This window comes from Mastigoproctus giganteus, chromosome 4 (assembly GCF_048544385.1).
Source record: "Mastigoproctus giganteus isolate SK-2022 chromosome 4, ASM4854438v1, whole genome shotgun sequence".
Lineage (NCBI taxonomy): Eukaryota > Metazoa > Arthropoda > Arachnida > Uropygi > Thelyphonidae > Mastigoproctus > Mastigoproctus giganteus.
In genome coordinates, this window is record NC_143578.1 from 29143507 (window position 1) to 29163451 (window position 19945).

A 19945-nucleotide genomic window follows, 5' to 3' on the forward strand; every position below is an offset into this window, starting at 1 on the left:
CCTTTATCCAGAGCAGTAATTTGCCCTTAATGCCATACTGCTCCAATTTATATAGCTATCTTTTATGTATCAAGAGCTTTCCAGAAATCCAGGTATATGATATCAAAATTATTTTTTGCATTCAGTTCCTTTGTTATTGCATCATAGTATTCAGTCAGACAAGATCACTCCTTAACAAATCAATGCTGTGACTGCAGTTTAATTGCATCCCTGTTTAGCTAGTCCTGCATTAATGAGGGACTCCATTATTTTCCCTGGAACTAAAGTTAAGCTAATAGGTCTGTAATTACTCATATCATTTTTGTTCCCCCCCCCTCTGTGAATTGGTGGTGTCTTCATACATGTCCATGGGGACTTCTCCTGAATCCAAAGATTCTCTCATAATTATGGCTAAGGGTTTGCTGCCTCCCTTAAAATAATTGGATAGATCCCATTCACCCCAGGCACCTTTTTTGTGTTAAGCTTTGACAGTTTCTTTTCAGCTTTCCTCTCAGTTATCACAAAATCATATAGCTCTCTGTTAGATTTTGATAAACTTCTGGCATTCCCCTCCCTGAAGAACTTGTACATGAATGTAGCTGCAGAATACCTATTCAGTTTGCCAGCAACCTGAGCAGGATCATCAACAGATAAACAGTATTTTTCTTAGTTACAATATATATATATATATTATATATATTTAAAAAAATTTAGGAGGTTAAAAAACATTCAAAACACAACAACAAAAAAAATGCTTGACTGGGATTCGGTTCTGACCTCATTTGATGTTCAGTTTTAACCGATTAAGAATAAAATTAAGTGCAGGAAACCCTTGATTAGTGCGGTTAATGAATCCTTGAAATATACTGCACATATTAAAACCGCACTAATCAAACTTAAGAAACAATGGGAATAATTATAATGAATCCTTGAAAATTATGAAATTGTAAAAATATATTTTTTCTTACTCAATACGTACCTATAATGCACTGCATAGTTCTTAAATTATTAAGGAATAAATTTAAAAAAAGATAGTATGATTTAAATTTTATTTTTTGCAAAAAAAACTTATCTAACTTCAATTGAACAGTGGTGGCTTTCTTCCTTTCCTCCATGATTTTGCGATAACAATCAATTTGCTTATCTAACCCTCAACGAACGTTCATGCTTCTCTCTGCATCTGGATCAATCTCTAGTATGAGTTCTTTTGCTTTTTAAAGTGGATTAAATAGTTCAAGTTTTTTGAATGAAATTTCTTTGGGAGCAAATTGCTTTTCTTCTGCTTCATTTTCATCTTCTTCCTCGTATGCATGTTGATGCTCAATTTCAAGAAGATCGTCGTTTACTTAAGTCTTTTGAATGCGATTCCAATAATTCTCTAACGTTTTCTGAATCTACTTCCTCAAAGCCGAGGTCTTTTCCAATTGTAGTAATTTCATCAATAACTTTGTTGACAGGATTAATGAAACCGCAAAAATCATTTGCGCATTCAGGCAAAAGATTCTGCCAGACAACTCTCATGCAGCTGTTCATCATTTCTTCCCACGATTTGTGTATATTCTCAACTGCTTCTTTAATATCATAATATTAAAGAAGTTTAATATTAATAATAAAAGAATAAAAGAATATGAGTTACCAGAGCAAATTTCAATTTTAGAGTGGTATGGGGTGCTGCTGTCGAGCATTTTGGAGTCGATTCCCATTCATTTAAGTTAGAAGACCCTGGTGAGTGCGTGTCACGTATTTGCCGCTTTAGGTGCCGTTGTGAGTTGCCAAGCACCGCAAGAAAAAAACAGCGCACTAATCAAATTTGATAACGCATATATTAAGGGGATAGTATCAAAAAAATTTTGCGCACTAATTAAAACCGCATTGTTCAAAACCGCATTAATCAAGGGTTTCCTGTATTCTGTTGGGATGATTTACTTTTGATTTGAATTATTTTGATATCAGAAAGGTAATTGTTATAACAGATAATAAAGTATTCTTTTATAGGAGAATAAGACAAAAAGTTGTTTGTAATTCATTATGCAAAGAACTGTAATTTTTATATTGCATATTTTTCACCTTTGTATAACTTTTTCTGCTTTATGTTTGCAGCCATCTCTCTGCCATCAGATGAATATTTCTTAGAAATAACAGATTCTTCAGTTGCAAAGCTGGATATGATAACTTCTACGGTTACTGCCTTAAAACTTGGCCATACTAGTATTGTTGTGAAAGATCACTGTATCCCTTTTTTATTTTTTGTATTTATATATATGTGCATATATATGTATAAAATATAAAGTTCTTTACTAATAACTAATTTGTTATAGAAATTTAAAACAAAGGTTAAATGTTGGAATGAGTATTATGTCTCACAAAGTCAGAATGACTCAAAAAGAGAGACTGATATCAAATATTGAACAAGTTAATTAATGTATGCATTACATTTAAGGCACATCAGATTATTTCCTAAATTAATTGAATTTTTTTATAAAGTTTTGTGTGGTTAATAGTGAAACTTATCAATTAATTACTGTGATTATAAATTTATACTATTACTGTCTCTAAATTTAGCCATTCTGTTTAATTTCAACTGTATAATATTTATTGCTCTTGTCCTGTATATATATTTCTCTCTCTCTGTCTCTCTTATATATATCTTCACAAGCAACACCACATTCACAAGTCTAAAGATATTAATAATTTTTTTTTTTTTTTTTTTCACTTTTGTGGAAAAAGAAATATTAATTGCAAGATTTTCATTTGTCTCATTTTAATGAAATTTGGAATGGCTCGCAAATATTTCTAAGAGGCCCAAATGTAAAATTTTGAAATTCCATCCACTGGAAGTCTCTCTGTTACCTGCGGATTTATGGATAGATGGATGGACATGGCGAAGACAATATGCATATATGTGAATGCACCTAAAAATGGAAGTGGAAGGGAGAGAGAGACATGGCTACTTCATAATTATAAATTCATTTTTAACATTGCCATTACTTAGGATTTTTATAATTATCAAGTGTTCTAGAACAGATCTAGCCTTTTAAGATGCCTTAAGAGGTTAGATCTGTTTTGGCAATTTCTCTTCCACCAATGCTCAGATACTTTTCCTAGACATGAATGGCATTCAGTGAGGTAAAGTTTGTAAAAGTTTGGGGTTTGATTTCAGATGCTGAAATATTATAATAATAAATGCTATTATGCATTCCATTTTACTGTCATAAATGACATTAAGTTCACCGTGGATAATGTGACCAGACAAAAAAATATTTTACACAAGCATTCTTTTTGTTGCAAAAAAAGGTGCTTATGTAAGTAAAATCAGCAAAATAAACTTTTTTTTTTTTTTAGTGTATTGCAGTTTTGCAGTAATAATAACAATAAGGAAAATAAACTTGTTCAATTTTAAACAGTGGCATTCACTTAAACCTTGTGGAGGATCAGAAAACTATTTCCTGGTAAGAGTTAGGAACACAACTCCCCATGATTTTGGGGGGAAAAAATTATTGAACAGATGCTGCTGTTTAAAGTATAAGAGGTTGAATAATAGAACCAAGCTAAACACAGTGCTATACAAAGATGCACGATAATGCTTGAATACAAATAAAATGAGTAAAATAAAATAAACTTAAATAAAATGAACTAAAATGAGATGAGTAAAATGAACAAGTGAGAAAATTGGAGAAGTTACCATATGTTATGGTTAAACTATGGCCTTCAGCAGCAGATTTTGAGATATTTAGACAAGGAAAGAATGCTTAGGATATACATCTCTCGTGATCAACTTGATTTGGTGATATCAGCAAGCAAAGTTAGAATGGCATGAGGAAGATTTTGATTGGTCTGGACTTATGGGATTCTTTTAACCAGAGATTTCCATTTCTGGGATTTATAGGGAGCTGGATGGCTTGTGTGCTCTATCCTGACCCACAAGAGAAAGCTGTGGTTGACTGATTGTCGTTAGACTGTTTTGAATGTATTTAAATTTTTGCATGATGGCAAGAAATGTGTGTTGATGGACAGAGCTAGTTTGATTTGGTTGGATGGTTGATAGCTGTTTGGAAAATGTATCTTGGATATAGTCTGTTTTGTTTATAAAACCCAAAATGTGCTGTTGAAGGCCATAACATTTCATCTGTAATGTACAGTAATTCCCCTCCTCCTCCTCCTCATATGAGTACAACTCCTTATCCCCAATTTTAACTCTCTCTCTCTCTCTCTCTCTCTCTCTCTCTCTCTCTCTCTCTCTCTCTCTCTCTCTCTCTCTCTCTCTTTGGCAGTGATTTTTTCTATTCAGTTTTCACTTCACTTTCCCCATTAGCAGTTTTACAAATATACTTATAACTATCACTATCCTATGTGTTTTCTAATCCTAAGTTAAACCTTTCAGCTTTCTTGTTGGCACCTTTCATTTTCAGTTCAGTTTTGGCACCTTCATTTTGCAGTACTTTTCCACTTGAATGAATTTGTTAGTTCCTTTCAATGATAAATCCCTTAGACACTCTTTTAATGCATTCATATCCCACAATATATAGTTGTCTCTCCAGTTAATTAGAGCCTAAGAAACATTTCCATCTGCTTTACTCCCCTTTCTTGAAACTGAAGTCCTCGTCCTTTCCTTTGACTAGTGATCTTATGACATTGTAGTAGTAGTAGTAGTAGTAGTAGTAGTAGTGGCATGTGATGCAAGTGTATGAGCTTATGCAACATCAGCCAAAAAAAAAAAAAAAAATCACACCTCCAAATGCCTGTCCAGTTCCTCCTTAAATTTATTTAACCTACCAACTTCCACAATGACAGATGGAAGTTTGTTCCAGCAATTAACCACCTGCTGGCTAAAGGCAAATTTCCGCACATCTATTCTACATCTATCTTTTCTTAATTTGAATTTATGCCCCCTTAGGTTCGTAATCTGAACAAGTGGAAGGATCCCATTAGAATTCGGCATGCTCAACCCATTCAAGGCCTTATACACCTCAATCAGATCACCGCGCAGATGTCTAGTCTCCAGCCACCGCAATTTGCGGAACTTAAGCCTCTCTTGGTAAGAGGATCCCTTCATTCCCCTGACCAATCTTGTTGCCCTTCTCTGTACACGCTCAAGCAAATCTACATCCTTCCTAAAATGAGGCCTTCAGACCTGTACGCAGTACTCAAGGCGTGGCCTGACCATTGCCTTATACAGAGGGACAATCACCTCCTTTTCCCTGCTAGCAAAATTCCTGTATATCATTGACAAAACCCCATGACCTGCCCTGGCAGCCTGTCTGCATTGCTCAGAAAATTTCATATCTGACTGCACAATTACTCCCAGGTCTTTTTCATTTTCTACCACCTTAAGTGTAGTACCACATAGTTGGTACGTTTCTCTGGGGTTACTTCTACCCATATGCAATACTTTGCATTTGTTAAGGTTAAACTTCAGTTGCCACTTCTTAGCCCATCTGCCCAAATTATCTAAATCCTGTTGCAGTAGCACCCTGCCAACCTTTGTATCATCTGCAAACTTCGACACTAAGCCTGATATACCTTCATCAATATCATTGATAAATATACAAAACAACAGATGACCCAACACCGAACCCTGTGGAACACTAATAACATTAATCCACGAAGAGCACCACCCATTAATTACCACCAACTCCAGTCTTCTCCAATTCAACCATCCTTTTATCCATTGTAGCAACTTACCCTTAATACCATTCTGCTCCAATTTGTACAATAGTCTTCCATGCGCAACAGTGTCAAAAGCTTTCCTGAAATCCAAACATATGATATCAAAGTTATTTTTTGCATCCAGTTCCTTTGTAACCACATCATAGTATCCTATCAAATTTGTAAATTTGTCAGATAAGACTTTCCCTTAACAAACCCATGCTGTGTCTGAATTATTGCTGCAGTCTTGTCTAGATGATCTTGCAATGCATCTTTAACCAGTGACTCCATTATTTTACCCGGAACAGAAGTTAAACTAACTGGTCTGTAATTACTCGTGTCACCCTTCGATCCCCCTTTGTGAATTGGGGATACATTTGCACATCTCCAGCCCGTGGGGACCTCCCCCGAGTCCAAGGATGCTCTCATAATTATGGCTAAGGGTTTGCTTAGTTGCTTTGCCGCCTCCTTTAATATAACTGGATAGATCCCATCCACCCCAGGTGCCTTTCTTATGTTTAACTTCAACAATTTCTCCTCCACTTTGCTCTCAGTTATTACAAAATCATTAAGCACCCTGCTACAATTTGATAACCTTCTGCTATTTAAACTCCTCAATCTGATTGGTCCCATAACTCCTCATGGGACCAATCAGATTCATCCCCTTCCTTTTAGAGTTTATATAAGTAAAGAAATCCTTGCTGTTTTTCTTAGCATCTTTTGCCAAGGATTTCTCGTAATCTGCCTTCGCCTGCCTAACCTCCTTTGTGACCTGATTACAGACTAGCTTATATCTGCCATCAGCTTCTGAGTCACTTGATAATTTATATGCATCCCATGCATTTTTCTTCTCTGTCACGAGTCTCATTAGTTTATTTGACAACCATTAGGCCTAAACCTTGAACAATATTTCTTAATAGGTATGAAACTTTTAGTAGCATCCACGATTAACTCCTTGAATGCTTCTCACTTAGAATTTACTGTTGTTAACATCATCAGTTGATCCCACTGTACAGAATTTAAAAACTGTCTGAGACCACTGTACTCACCTTTACGAAAGCAAAAATCCTTTCCTTTACCCGTGATGGTAATTATATCTTTAAGTAAATCCCACATCAGTACACTGTGATCACTGCCATGATCCTTTTCACGATACTACCTGGATTCTTGGTAATCAGATCAAGGATATTTGAGCCCATTGTGTCCACTCTGACGTGCAGGAATGAATAACAGTCATCCAGTTAATAATAAGCAGTCACACTCACTTGCCCATTTAAATTGCATAAAGAGATTTTTATTTTACCCTTAACAATTTTTTCATTTTTAACAAACTGCAATATCATCTTTCCTTTACAGCTGGTGATCTTGCACCACAAAAGACTTAACTTACTTCTGAGCTTGTCGACAAAATAGGCAACTAATACACCAACCATTAAGTTCAATTATTACTGTAAACAAATGTTGATACAAAATAAAATAAAATCTGAAAATTATGTTTAAAATAAAGTAAATAAAAGCGATAATAAAATGTGGCAACTGTATTTACAATAAAACTGACATAATCTACCATAAAATAATATAAATTAAAACATCGTTACAATAAAAATAATAAAATACTATAAAATATACGCGTAATTAAAAGTGATAAAACCTGTAGCTTTCGGAAGCGTCGGCTTCCTTCCTCAACAGTATCAAAGGTTCTTGCAACACCTCCTTAAATAGTTCGGGAGCGTGTCAAGCGGAACCGCTCATCTGTACTCAGGACAACAGTTTCAAAGAGGGGATGCATACGCATTCCTCTGTCCCTATTAATAGTATTATTGTCAGATGAGCAGATTTGCAAGCTCTTGAGCCACTTACAGTCCCAGAACCCATGTGCCCAATCAACAATAACCGCATCCTCTGGGGAGATCCGATGCTGCTTCTCCCAAAAATGCTCGGCCACAGCAGACTTGCCATAATCCACAACTTTTATAGCATTTCGGTGCTCCCCCAGACGTCCCTTGAACCACTGCTTTGTTTCACCTACATAACATTCCTCACAATCCAGGCATTTTATTATATATATGACTCTGCTGCTAAGATCCTTTGTTATTGGATCTTTTACCTGGGACATGACTGTGCAACCTCCGTCCTGGAAGTTGCACACAGCATGTCTTATAGCCGCATAACATTCTAAGGGGGGGGTGTCAGTTTCCCATGAGGAAATGGAAGAGATATGTAGATGATACTTTTACCGTTATTCCAAAAGGGAGAGAGGAGGATGCACTTATTTGGCTTAATAGCCTCTCCCAATTCATTCAGTTTACCTAACGGTGGAAGCAGGTGGTACCCTTCCATTTTTGGATGTATTGGTCTCTAGGGTGGGCCTTAGGCTTAGGACTTCAGTGTTCAAAAAACCTATGTGTAGAGGCCAATACACACATTATAGCTCAGCACAAGCAAGACAACATATGAATAGTTGGTTAAGGCACTAATGGACAGAGCAGGGTCACGCTATGCCACCTCTGGGGATAGAGAATGTGAAATTAGACGAGTCACAGCAGACCTTAAGAAATGCGACTACCCCCCAGAGGATCTTGGACGGATATAGTAGAGGGGTTATGTCCAACCATAGGGACATAACCCCCCTCTTTTGTACCTGTGGCCACTGCATACATTCCTCACTAACCGGGCCTTACTGAACGTCTAACTAGAATGTTACGCGGCTATAAGACACACTGTGTGCAACTTTCAGGACGGAGGTTGCACACAGTCGTGTCCCAGGTAAAAGATCCAATAACAAAGGCTCTTAGCAGCGGAGTCGTATATATATGATAAAATGCTCGGATTGTGAGGAATGCTATGTAGGTGAAACAAGGCGGCGGTTCAAGGATCGTCTGGGGAGCACCTAAATGCTATAAAAGTTGTGGATTATGACAAGTCTGTTGTGGCCGAGCATTTCTGGGAGAAGCAGCATCGGATCTCCCCAGAGGATGCGGTTATTGTTGATCGGGCACATGGGTTCTGGGACCGTAAGTGGCTGGAGAGCTTACGGTCTCCAGCCACTTACCGGATGTGCCAATCTGCTCATCCGGCAATAATACTATTAATAGGGACAGAGGCATCTCCAAGAAATGCTCGGCCACAACAGACTTGTCATAATCCACAACTTTTATAGCATTTAGGTGCTCCCCAGACAATCCTTGAACCGCCGCCTTGTTTCACCTACATAGCATTCCTCACAATCCGAGCATTTTATCATATATATACGACTCCGCTGCTAAGAGCCTTTGTTATTGGATCTTTTACCTGGGACACGACTGTGTGCAACCTCCGTCCTGAAAGTTGCACACAGTGTGTCTTATAGCCGCGTAACATTCTAGTTAGACGTTCAGTAAGGCCCGGTTAGTGAGGAATGTATGCAGTGGCCACAGGTACAAAAGAGGGGGGTTATGTCCCTATGGTTGGACATAACCCCTCTACTATATCCGTCCAAGATCCTCTGGGGGGTAGTCGCATTTCTTAAGGTCTGCTGTGACTCGTCTAATTTCACATTCTCTATCCCCAGAGGTGGCATAGCGTGACCCTGCTCTGTCCATTAGTGCCTTAACCAACTATTCATATGTTGTCTTGCTTGTGCTGAGCTATAATGTGTGTATTGGCCTCTACACATAGGTTTTTTGAACACTGAAGTCCTAAGCCTAAGGCCCATCCTAGAGACCAATACATCCAAAAATGGAAGGGTACCACCTGCTTCCACCGTTAGGTAAACTGAATGAATTGGGAGAGGCTATTAAGCCAAATAAGTGCATCCTCCTCTCTCCCTTTTGGAATAACGGTAAAAGTATCATCTACATATCTCTTCCATTTCCTCATGGGAAACTGACACCCCCCCTTAGAATGTTATGCGGCTATAAGACATGCTGTGTGCAACTTCCAGGACGGAGGTTGCACACAGTCATGTCCCAGGTAAAAGATCCAATAACAAAGGATCTTAGCAGCAGAGTCATATATATAATAAAATGCCTGGATTGTGAGGAATGTTATGTAGGTGAAACAAAGCAGTGGTTCAAGGGACGTCTGGGGGAGCACCGAAATGCTATAAAAGTTGTGGATTATGGCAAGTCTGCTGTGGCCGAGCATTTTTGGGAGAAGCAGCATCGGATCTCCCCAGAGGATGCGGTTATTGTTGATTGGGCACATGGGTTCTGGGACTGTAAGTGGCTCAAGAGCTTGCAAATCTGCTCATCTGACAATAATACTATTAATAGGGACAGAGGCATGCGTATGCATCCCCCTTTGAAACTGTTGTCCTGAGTACAGATGAACGGTTCCGTTTGATCTGCTCCCGAGCTATTTCCGCTTCCAGTTCAGACCATGTGCTGGTTGAACCACGTGTGGAAGCACCGTGAGCCTGCTATTTAAGGAGGTGTTGCAAGAACCTTTGATACTGTTGAGGAAGGAAGCCGACGCTTCCGAAAGCTGCAGGTTTTATCGCTTTTAATTATGCGTGTTTTATAGTATTTTATTATTTTTATTGTAACGATGTTTTAATTTATATTATTTTATGGTAGATTATGTCAGTTTTATTGTAAATACAGTTACCCCATTTTATTATTGGTTTTATTTATTTTATTGTAAACATAATTTTCAGATTTTATTTTATTTTGTATCAACATTTGTTTGCAGTAATAATTAAACTTAATGGTTGGTGTATGAGTTGCCTATTTTGTTGACATGAATTTTCCCAACCTCGGAGGCCTTTTTCAGGATCTTCTGAGCTTGATCAGATATTTAGAAATCAGGAAATGGTCTGGTCACTTTCAAGCAGCTTTTGATAAGAAGCATATCTCCCCCCCCCCCCCCCCCCCGCCACACTACCCATGTTCTTCCCTATCCTTCCTAATAGATAATGATTATAAACATGTCTGAAAGTGCTAGTTTCCATAGAATTGAAACTATTTGTTGGTTTCTGTGACTTGAGCAAGAATGGCTGCAATAGATCATCATACCTCCTGGAAGCTTGTTTATATATGAAATAAATGAAGATTAGTATTTAAAGGTGTGCTATGCATAAAAATTATTCTGTGATGTACAAATGTGTATGCATTATGTTGCCACAAAAAATGCATGATTAATTGTTAACTGTTGTGCTTAAAACTATGGTGAGGTAAACTCTTCTGGCTCCAGCCATATAGACTACGTGGAGTAAATATAAGTGGACCTTACGGAATAAATAGAAATGGAAAATTATTTATTTATTATCATGTATTTTCTGGGTAATGGCTTCTTGAGTGAATAAATTATAGAATATCTGTATCTCATTTTTACACGTCTTTGGGTTTCGGTGTTTATCACCATCCCATTTACCTAGAGATTTTAGAGAAAAAAAATGAAGCAAGTTGTACCACAACTATTAAAGTGTATTGAAATGTTAAATGTTAGTGAAAGTTTCACACATAAAGTCTATTGTTGTTAGTATAAGATTTATGTCAGAATACTTTATTTTATACATTCAAGAAAGGTTAAGTGTGGCTTGTTTTTCTTCACATCAACTGTATTTATTTCATTTTTATGTTGCTTGGTCACAATAAAGATTATTATTATTAGATAAGAATGCAATTGATTTTCTCACTTTCTTAGGGATTTTTTGACATTTGTATATTTATTTTTTTGCATTTGTAATTTAGCTGAATTGAGGGTCCATTTATAATGAGTATTTTTACTGATTTTCTCAGCTATTGTATATTATTTATTTATATTAAACTATTTCTAGTTTATAAATGGAAAATAAGCTTAACCAAATGAAGCAATTAAATTTCATGAAGCATCTTATTTGCCATCAGCTAGCATCCATGTGTCTACCCCACAATATATAGGTATTTTTGTGATTTTTCTTTTTTTAATTGCAGTTATTTAAGGACAGTTTATATATATATATATATATTTGTTCTCTTATTTAATCTTCCTATTTTTTCTAGATTTTAGAAGGAAAAAAAATGTTTTTTTTTTCTTTTTTTAGCATTACATTATACTTTATATTGTCATAATTGACTCTCATCAACTGGTATAATACCATCCCTTTGCTTGTTGGAGACTTGAAGTGGTGGAACCCATGTTTAGTCTCCAGAGCAAAGCTCCGGCAAACCCCTACCCCCTATCTCTTCCATCATGCAATATGATTGATGTCTTTTGCAGTTATGGTGGACATCCTGGCGAGATCCAATCTTCCTTACATTTTGAGGGTACAGATCTAAAGTGGTGTTCGCAGCCAGGCTGCTAGATAGTCCACTAGACCAAAGTTATTAGTATAACATTCTAGGAGGCTTCTGGATCAACTAGTGTATTAAATTTCTGCCTCTACTCTGTCAGATAGTGACTGGAGGGAGTCAGAGTAGTTTGTATGGGGGGGGGGGTCATTATTGAGGCCACATTATGTCAAGGACTATGTACATTCTTGCCATGTGTACACCATATCCAAGAATTTTATTGCTTCATACATCATGAATTGTCAAATTAATAGAACAAACTTATCTGCCAAAAGATCTAAACCTCCCAAACACTTCCTTGTTCATTTCACAAATATATTAGGTCTCAGTTCTAATCTCAGTGATGTCTGTTTCCACTTACAGTCTGCCAAACTATATGTACTCTTTCTGACAGAATCCCAATTATCACTTGATTCGACCACTGCCCATCTCAGTTGTCCAAGTCATTCGCTGTATGATTCCTTTCACTTAAAGGTGGTACTTGTGTTTAAGTCCTCTCTGATATTCCCTATCAGAGACTTATTAATTTGGAATCTCCTCTTTTCGATCTTCTTTGGCTTAAAATTTCTCTACCACATTCTGTCAGATTCATCTGTTGCCTCTGTCGTTCTCCTAACTTCACTAATCACTTGGAACTCTTTGACTTTCTCCAGTCCAACTTTACTAACAGTGAGGTAATTTTCCTTGGTGATTTTAATGTTTGCAGCTCCAGCTGGTCTCTGTTTTCTAGTTGCATGGACCTGGCTGGTCAAGATGCTGAGCTTTTGCAATTACTAATGACCTCGCACAGATTGTTCATTTACCTACCAGAATACTATGCAGCCAATATGCTTGATCTTTTTCTCACAAAAACCCTCCTAAGTATGCAGTCCAGGTGGGTGGTCTTCTAGGTACCTCAGATCACAACTTGGTGATCTGATCTGTTCAGTGGTGATCTGTTCAATGGAGCCTTTCTCTTATGACCATTCTGAATCTTGTGTTTGGCATACAAGAATGCAAAATGGGATGGACCTCTTTTCCTTGGTCATATTACTGATTACTGTTTCAAATCTTCTGATGTCAACATTTCCTCAGATCGTGTCAGTGAAGTTATTCTTGTAGGGATGAAATCCTTTATTCGACACTCCACCTTAAAATCTCATTCTTTATCTAAACCTTGATTTTCCAATAAATGTGCTAAGGCTGTTCAAGATAAGAATGTTGCATATTGCAATTGGCTTGTATCCAAATTGCCAGGTTAATTTTATGCCTACACCAAAGTTCACAACAATTGTAAACAAATTATTAATCAATCCAAACTATATTTTGAACAGGCTAAGAGCAGAAAACTGGCTTCTTGTCCAAATGGTAGGCGAGCATTCTGGTCTCTTGCTAAAGCTTTCTCCCCAACTTTCTCAACTCAAAGGCACAACTTTCTCCCATCTCTATCAAAACCAAATGGTATTATTGCCACTTCAGCCAAAGATAAAGCTGACTTGATAGCATCCTACTTTTCAACTCATGTATTGATGAGCTTTGTAAACCACATCCTGCCATTCCCAGTACAATCCATTCAATGCCTCCTGTGGTCTTCTGTCAAAAGTATGTCATGATTTTGAACAATCTTGATGCTAAGAAAGCTCTAATTCCTGATGGTATTTCTCCAGTAGTTCTTAAAACCTGTGTTCCTGTTCTGTGTTGCTTTTTTCACTTTCCAAAGGTGTTTTTCCTTCTGCTTGGAAATTTGCTATATCCAGCCATTTCTTAAAAGGGATGAAAAATCCCTCCCATCCAATTATCGTCCCATTGCACTTACTTCTACTCTTTCTAAAGTAATGGAGAAATTAACTAACCCACAACTTTTAAACTGTCTAGAAACCTTCCATCTGATCAATGACCACCAGTATGAATTCCACCAGTGTCAATCCATTGGTGATATTCTGGTTTATGTTATCCATCTATGGACAAATTCAGTGGAAAAGTTTGGTGAAATTCAAGCAGCTGCGCTTGACATTGAAATGTTTCTGATCTTGTTTGGCATAAAGGTCTTCTAAATAAGCTTCCATCTTATGGTTTGCCAACTGTTTTTTTAATTAGGTATCCTGTTTTCTCTCTGACTGCTTACTGCAAGTAATGGTAGATTGCTCTCTATCTTCTAACTTTTCACTAATGCTGATGTTCCCCACAGTTCAGTTCTTTCTCCCACTCTTTTCCTCTTGTATTAATGACCTTCTTCCATTGACCGGAAATCCTATCCATAGTTTTGCCGATGATAGCACATTGCATTCCACTTTCCAGTTTGAGAAACCTTGCCCTGTTCAATCAGCTTCAACTTCTCGAATATCTGCTACCAATTCCTTAAATGTCAATCTCCAGCTAATTCTCCAATGGGGCAAAGACAACTTAGTTGATTTCAATTCTTCTAAAACTCATCCTGTCATATCTCGCAAAAAGGATTCTTCTGCTCCTATGCTTATCTTTGGTGACACTCCGATTTCTAGGTAAGATGATATATCTCTTTTGGGGATTACCCTGACTTCTAATCTCTCTTGACACAAGCACATTACAAATATTGCTTCCTCTGCATCTAAAAAACTTGGTTTTCTCTTTCGCTCTTGGCATTACTTTTCTTCAAAACAGCTGTTCACTCTGAACAAATTGCAAATCCGTCCTACCATGGAATATTGTTCCCACATCTGGGGCGGTGCTCCCAATACCTCTCTCAGGCTTCTAGATTCCATTCAGAAGAGGGCAGTTAGGTTGATTAATGACTCATCTCTAACAGAGTCTCTCCACTCTTTGTCTTATAGACGTACTGTTTCTGCTGCATGCCTTTTCTACAGATACGTGTATGGGCACTGTTCTTCTGAATTGGCTTCTATAATTCCCACTCTCTCTTCCAAAATAGTCTGAACATGCGAATATTGAACATCCTTTTACTGTCCAACTCCATAATTACAGAAGCAACTTTTCTCCTTCCTCATTTATTCATTCAACTTCCGTTTTCTGGAAAAACCTCCCTTTTTACATATTTCCTGAAAATTACAGTCAACAGAAATTCAAATCTAATGTCAACAAGTATCTTTCATCTTCTCAACCGTCAACCCAATCACTGTTCTAATTACTGTAGGTTCTAATACTTCTTGTGCTTGGAGGGTTCATAAAAAAAAAAAAAAAAATTAGAATGTCCTTCCATTTTTCAAGTTTTATTATTTTCAGATTACAGTTCAGGGTACATAGGCAAATGCTAAGTGACCTGGTTCATTTGGACCAATTTAATCATTGTTGAAAGCTAATTGTAAAATAACACAAGTGACTAATATGGTTTCAATTTAAAGTAAGCTAGAACTATATAATTTTTCTTGGTATATGATATATTTTACACATCAAAAATAGTAAAACTTATAAATTTAAATATTTATTAGAATTAAATCATTGTGAGTTTTGTATTCCTCCAGTATGGTATTTACTTTCAATTAATTATTTCATCATTAATTATTTTTTAATTGGAAAAGTATGGCCCTAAAAAAATTTCCATTGCTATTGGTAACTTTCCAGAGGGTTTTTTTTTTTTGCCTGCTTTGCTATTACCAAGATTTGGCTGTAAAATAGTCGGGGGCGGTTTCCCCCTTTTTTGATAACAAGACTATTGTTTATAATGATGTTTTTGATCTTATTATACAATATATCAGAATTAAGAATAAAATTTTAGTCCCATTTCCCATTTTAAGCTATTTATTTTTTACCCCAAAACTACTGATTGATGAATAAAAGTCATAAAGTGCTGGCTGTTATCAATTTTTTCATGCCTGCTAGAGGATTAATACAGTTAAAGTAATGTATTTATTTATAATTATTATATTCTTATGAGATATGTAATTGAGAGGTCAGGAAATTGTCCTATTGTATATGCTGATCCCAGTGGCTGTATGATATATTTTTAAATATATGTGGATCAATTAACTGGTTTTGTGGGATGAATAAGCAGATTATAACTCAAAGGGAAATTTTCTACAGAATTCTAACTATAGCTCTCAGCAAAAGGGCTAAAAAAATTCCTTTAATCCTTGATAAATTCATGCCCAGACCTTTCCAAGTGAAAAATGAACAGCAGAGTTATACTATTGCAGAGGAAAAATTGTAATTAAAGCTTTCAAAAATAATGTTCCCACATATTCAGCAAAGATGTTAGATATTGAATAAAGTAAAATTGTCCCATCCATTGCAGGCATGAGCTTGTACAGCTTGCTCAGATAGTTTCCTGATTATCTATCCACACCATGACACTACAACTGGATATCCAGTTGTGGTGTGGTAGTAATATCATTGTCTGTGATAATCATGGTATGGCTTGATTCCCAGTAATGCTGGATGACTACTGACTAATTTGCATCCAAAAGTCACAACAAATGTTAAGCCAACTTCTCTGGGCATCTCTCTTGCTGATTTAGACAGCCTGACAGTTGAGAATAGCCCAGCAGTGCTATACTTTGCATTGCATGTTATTCACTTTTTTCACTATGAGCTCTCTAATGCATTCTCCATGGTAATATGAGTGATTTTGCTATTTCAGTTTTATATATTGCGAGTGAATAATAGCAGTGCCATACTGTCATATAGATAATTTCTTTCTGGTGTAAGAAGTTATTATCATTATGATAATCTCCTCTGTTGATGTCCTTCCTGCTCCTCCCTTCCTCTCCCCCTCCAGTTTATTGGCCTCACAACTGCTACAGTGAGTGTCCACAAAGTTGATTAAAGTTACAATGGTTACTGCTGTTGTGTGTAGTCAGAATAGTAATGCAAATATTGGCCCATGCATAAACTAGATGTGATGGTGAAACTTGTTGACACAACCAAGAAATCTTCCGGTTATACTTTTAAGGATGATAAAGAAAATATCATCAGGTATTACTGTTCGCTCACATTAACAAAATATGGATGACTGCGAAGGGGCCTCTGCTCATTCATTGTGGCATTTGTGACACTCATTGAAGAGCCTACGGCAGTGCCGATGACTTATTTGTAGATATGTTTACCATTGTGAGAAAAAGCCTTCATTATTCAAGGTAGTAGATTGATGATAATACGTTCTTCATGTGGGTGTGGTCTATAAACAAATTATTGACATGACTGTGAGCCCACAGTTGAGTGCCATTGCTAACATTTTGTTACAGAAAGATGATTTTTGATGTAAGAAATTAGTTGAACATATTTATCTGAGCAAGTAATTCATAGACATAAAGAGGCTGTTAGTGATGATTTGCAATGAAAACTAAAATGAGAGGCATCCACATAAATGGGAAAACACAATTTTAATCTGCTCTACAATGATCAGTGGTGCAGACCCAATGTTGGTCTTCAGTAAGCAAATAGTCTGTATAGCAGACTTTCCACCAGTTTTTTGCAAGTGTCATTGGAAATATTTTTTCATTTCCCATACGGAATCTTTAAACACAACTTGAAAGTTGGCCTCCATGACTAATTTGTACACGTCTCCATTTCATCTCACAGATATGGGCAGTATGATCCGTGACTAGTGGAGGTACTAGTGGTAGCCTTGAACCAGTCATCATACATTGATGTGATGACTGGTTTGAAGAGAGCAATGTATGAAGAAAACAATTTATGATGAAATTGATCTGCCATAAGGCACAGTTGCCTTATGGTAGGTATTAATGATGTTCTTCCGAAACATATATGGCTCTTCACCATAAAATTCTGTTAGTAGAGGAAGTGCAGCACTCTCTAGAATATCAAGGTAAGAAAATCTATTCATTGCACTTCTGCAAAAAATCAGCAGCCAAACACCATACCACAAAAAGCATTCCCATACCACACTTCTACCATCTACTTCTCACATGGGATAATGCAATTTGTATGTATGCATTTCCTGATCGTCATCAGATTCAGAGTATATACCATTCTTCATCATTCCTAGAGACTGCATTTCTAGTCATCTATTGCGCAGTTTCTGCTAGCACAGCATCATTGTAACTATCACAAAAGATTTTATGATTTTTGCATGTACAAGATACATTTGGGTTATTAAACTGCAGCTCTTCCATGAAAACCAATAGATGACATCATTGCAGGCATACTATAATCATACTGACAGTCTTTCTTACATGCTCCTGTACTTCATGGTTTTGTTGTTTGGCTGCATAACTTCTGCAGACTCCTTCTGTCAATATACATGGTTGACTGCTTTTCTCTCCAACCTTCAGATCTCCTTTTATCCTCTACTTCTGTATTATGTTCTATATAGTGGTCCATGAGATCTTCAGTGCCTCAGAAATCTATAACACTCTCCTGTAATGTACCACTCACTGTGTGATTAACCTGTTCTGTCATAGGCGCCGCCGTAGCCAGGTGGGAAGGAGCAGCAGCAGCGTGTAGAACATGCTTCTTGATTAGACCGGGGTTCGAGCCCGTCACCACCAAATATGGAGAATGCGGAAAGGTCAAGGGAATGACCACCGCATATTCCCGGAGCAATATGACCATAGTTGCTAATGCTCCTAAAAACCAAATAACAAACAACAGTTGTTCTGTCATAATACATTTTGATAAATGTATTTATCTTTTTACTTTTGTTTATTCATTTTTTGTAACTACCAGTACAATGTATATATTTTTTTTCATATAATATGAAGTATCATACTGAAAATCAGAGCCCAACTGGGGAGGTGGGGAAGGGAGGACTGCTGTCCCAGGGAAAAAAATTGATATTTCTGAAGCTATTCAGAAATATGGATTTTTAAGCTAATACAAAAGTAGTCTTAAAAATATTTTAATCAACTTTATTTGTTAGGGGGAAAAAATCCAAAAAAATCTAAGGCATGCTCTCGCTTGTCTTGTGTGTTGGATGCTCCTGATCTAGGATCACATTATTTTACTTTGTAGTCATATGACATTCAAATACTTAGAATGTAAGAAGAAAGCAACTGATCCTTTTTTGAGCATTGGTTATACTCTTATAACACATTTATTGTATATCAGTGCAATATAAATACAGTAATATTGATAGTAAACCCCACATATACAGTAAGCCTGCTGGGTTAGAGTTCAGTCATAAACAGCATTTTTTTTTTAAATGCTGCTTAGTATAAAATTTTATTTTAAATAAAGCAAAAATTACCTTATGTCAAACCTTTTTTTTTTTTTTCCCTTATTGAAACATTTAGAATACAATCAGAATACATGAAACATTAAAACATTTTTCTCTGCACTCATGGAATTAAATAAGATGCAACTCAGTCACATAACCTCAAACTATGGATGGGATAAAGTTGAATAAAATGCATCTTCAGAATTATTATATAATGCAATATTCATGTGCTGTGAATTAAATTATAATAATTTTTATTATTGTTTAATTTTACATTTGCAAATTATATCCACTACCTAAAAAATTTGTTATAATAACTTTCGCTATAGGGTGTTGTCGTGAAATAATAAACTGTCAATATTTTAAAATATGCACAATTATAAGCATAAGCAAAACTTAACCAGATGTAGCCTTGCTTTCAGGCTATTTTTTTGGAATGGTGTGAATTTTGAAATACCTGTAAATTTGATGATGATACGGAGGAGAATTTAATTTGTTTTGTTTTGTTTCTGCAGGATTTATAGTTTGCTACAGTAACTGAGTGTAGGATGCCACTTACTTGGGAAGGTATGAGCTGGTTTCCATGATTGCCTTGATGCACATTTTTTCATAACTGTTTCTGTTACAGTATTGAATTGCACTGAGCTAATTGGTCTTAATCACTTGTGAACAGACATATTCTTGCAACAGTGGTATCTAGTCCAAAGCCATAACAGTAATGAGGTAGAGATAATTTTAGAGAGTTTGTTTGGAATTAACATGAGCAAAAATATCTGGCTATGAAATTTAGATTCCAACCATCTTTAGATACTTGATAAACAGAAGGTTCTGTCTTCTGTTTGCAGAATGAATATAGCTCATTAATATAAACCATCAGTTTAATAGTTCATTTGATATTCTACTGATGTGATATTTTGATATAGTTTGATGGCCTACAGTCCCATTCTGTCACTTTTTCAAAACCTTATAAAACTGGTTA

The 19945-nt window shown here is 36.4% G+C and overlaps 1 protein-coding gene across 1 annotated transcript in view; it reads left to right on the forward strand.

Annotated features, from left to right (window-relative positions):
• Positions 1-19945, forward strand: part of LOC150086504 (nuclear pore membrane glycoprotein 210-like) — a 185977-nt gene that overhangs the window by 21494 nt on the left and 144538 nt on the right. Inside the window, exons 7-8 of the mRNA XM_090372185.1 lie at positions 2080-2208; positions 11418-11486. Coding sequence (XP_090228311.1) covers positions 2080-2208; positions 11418-11486 — 198 coding nt within the window. The remainder of the gene's footprint in view (positions 1-2079; positions 2209-11417; positions 11487-19945) is intronic.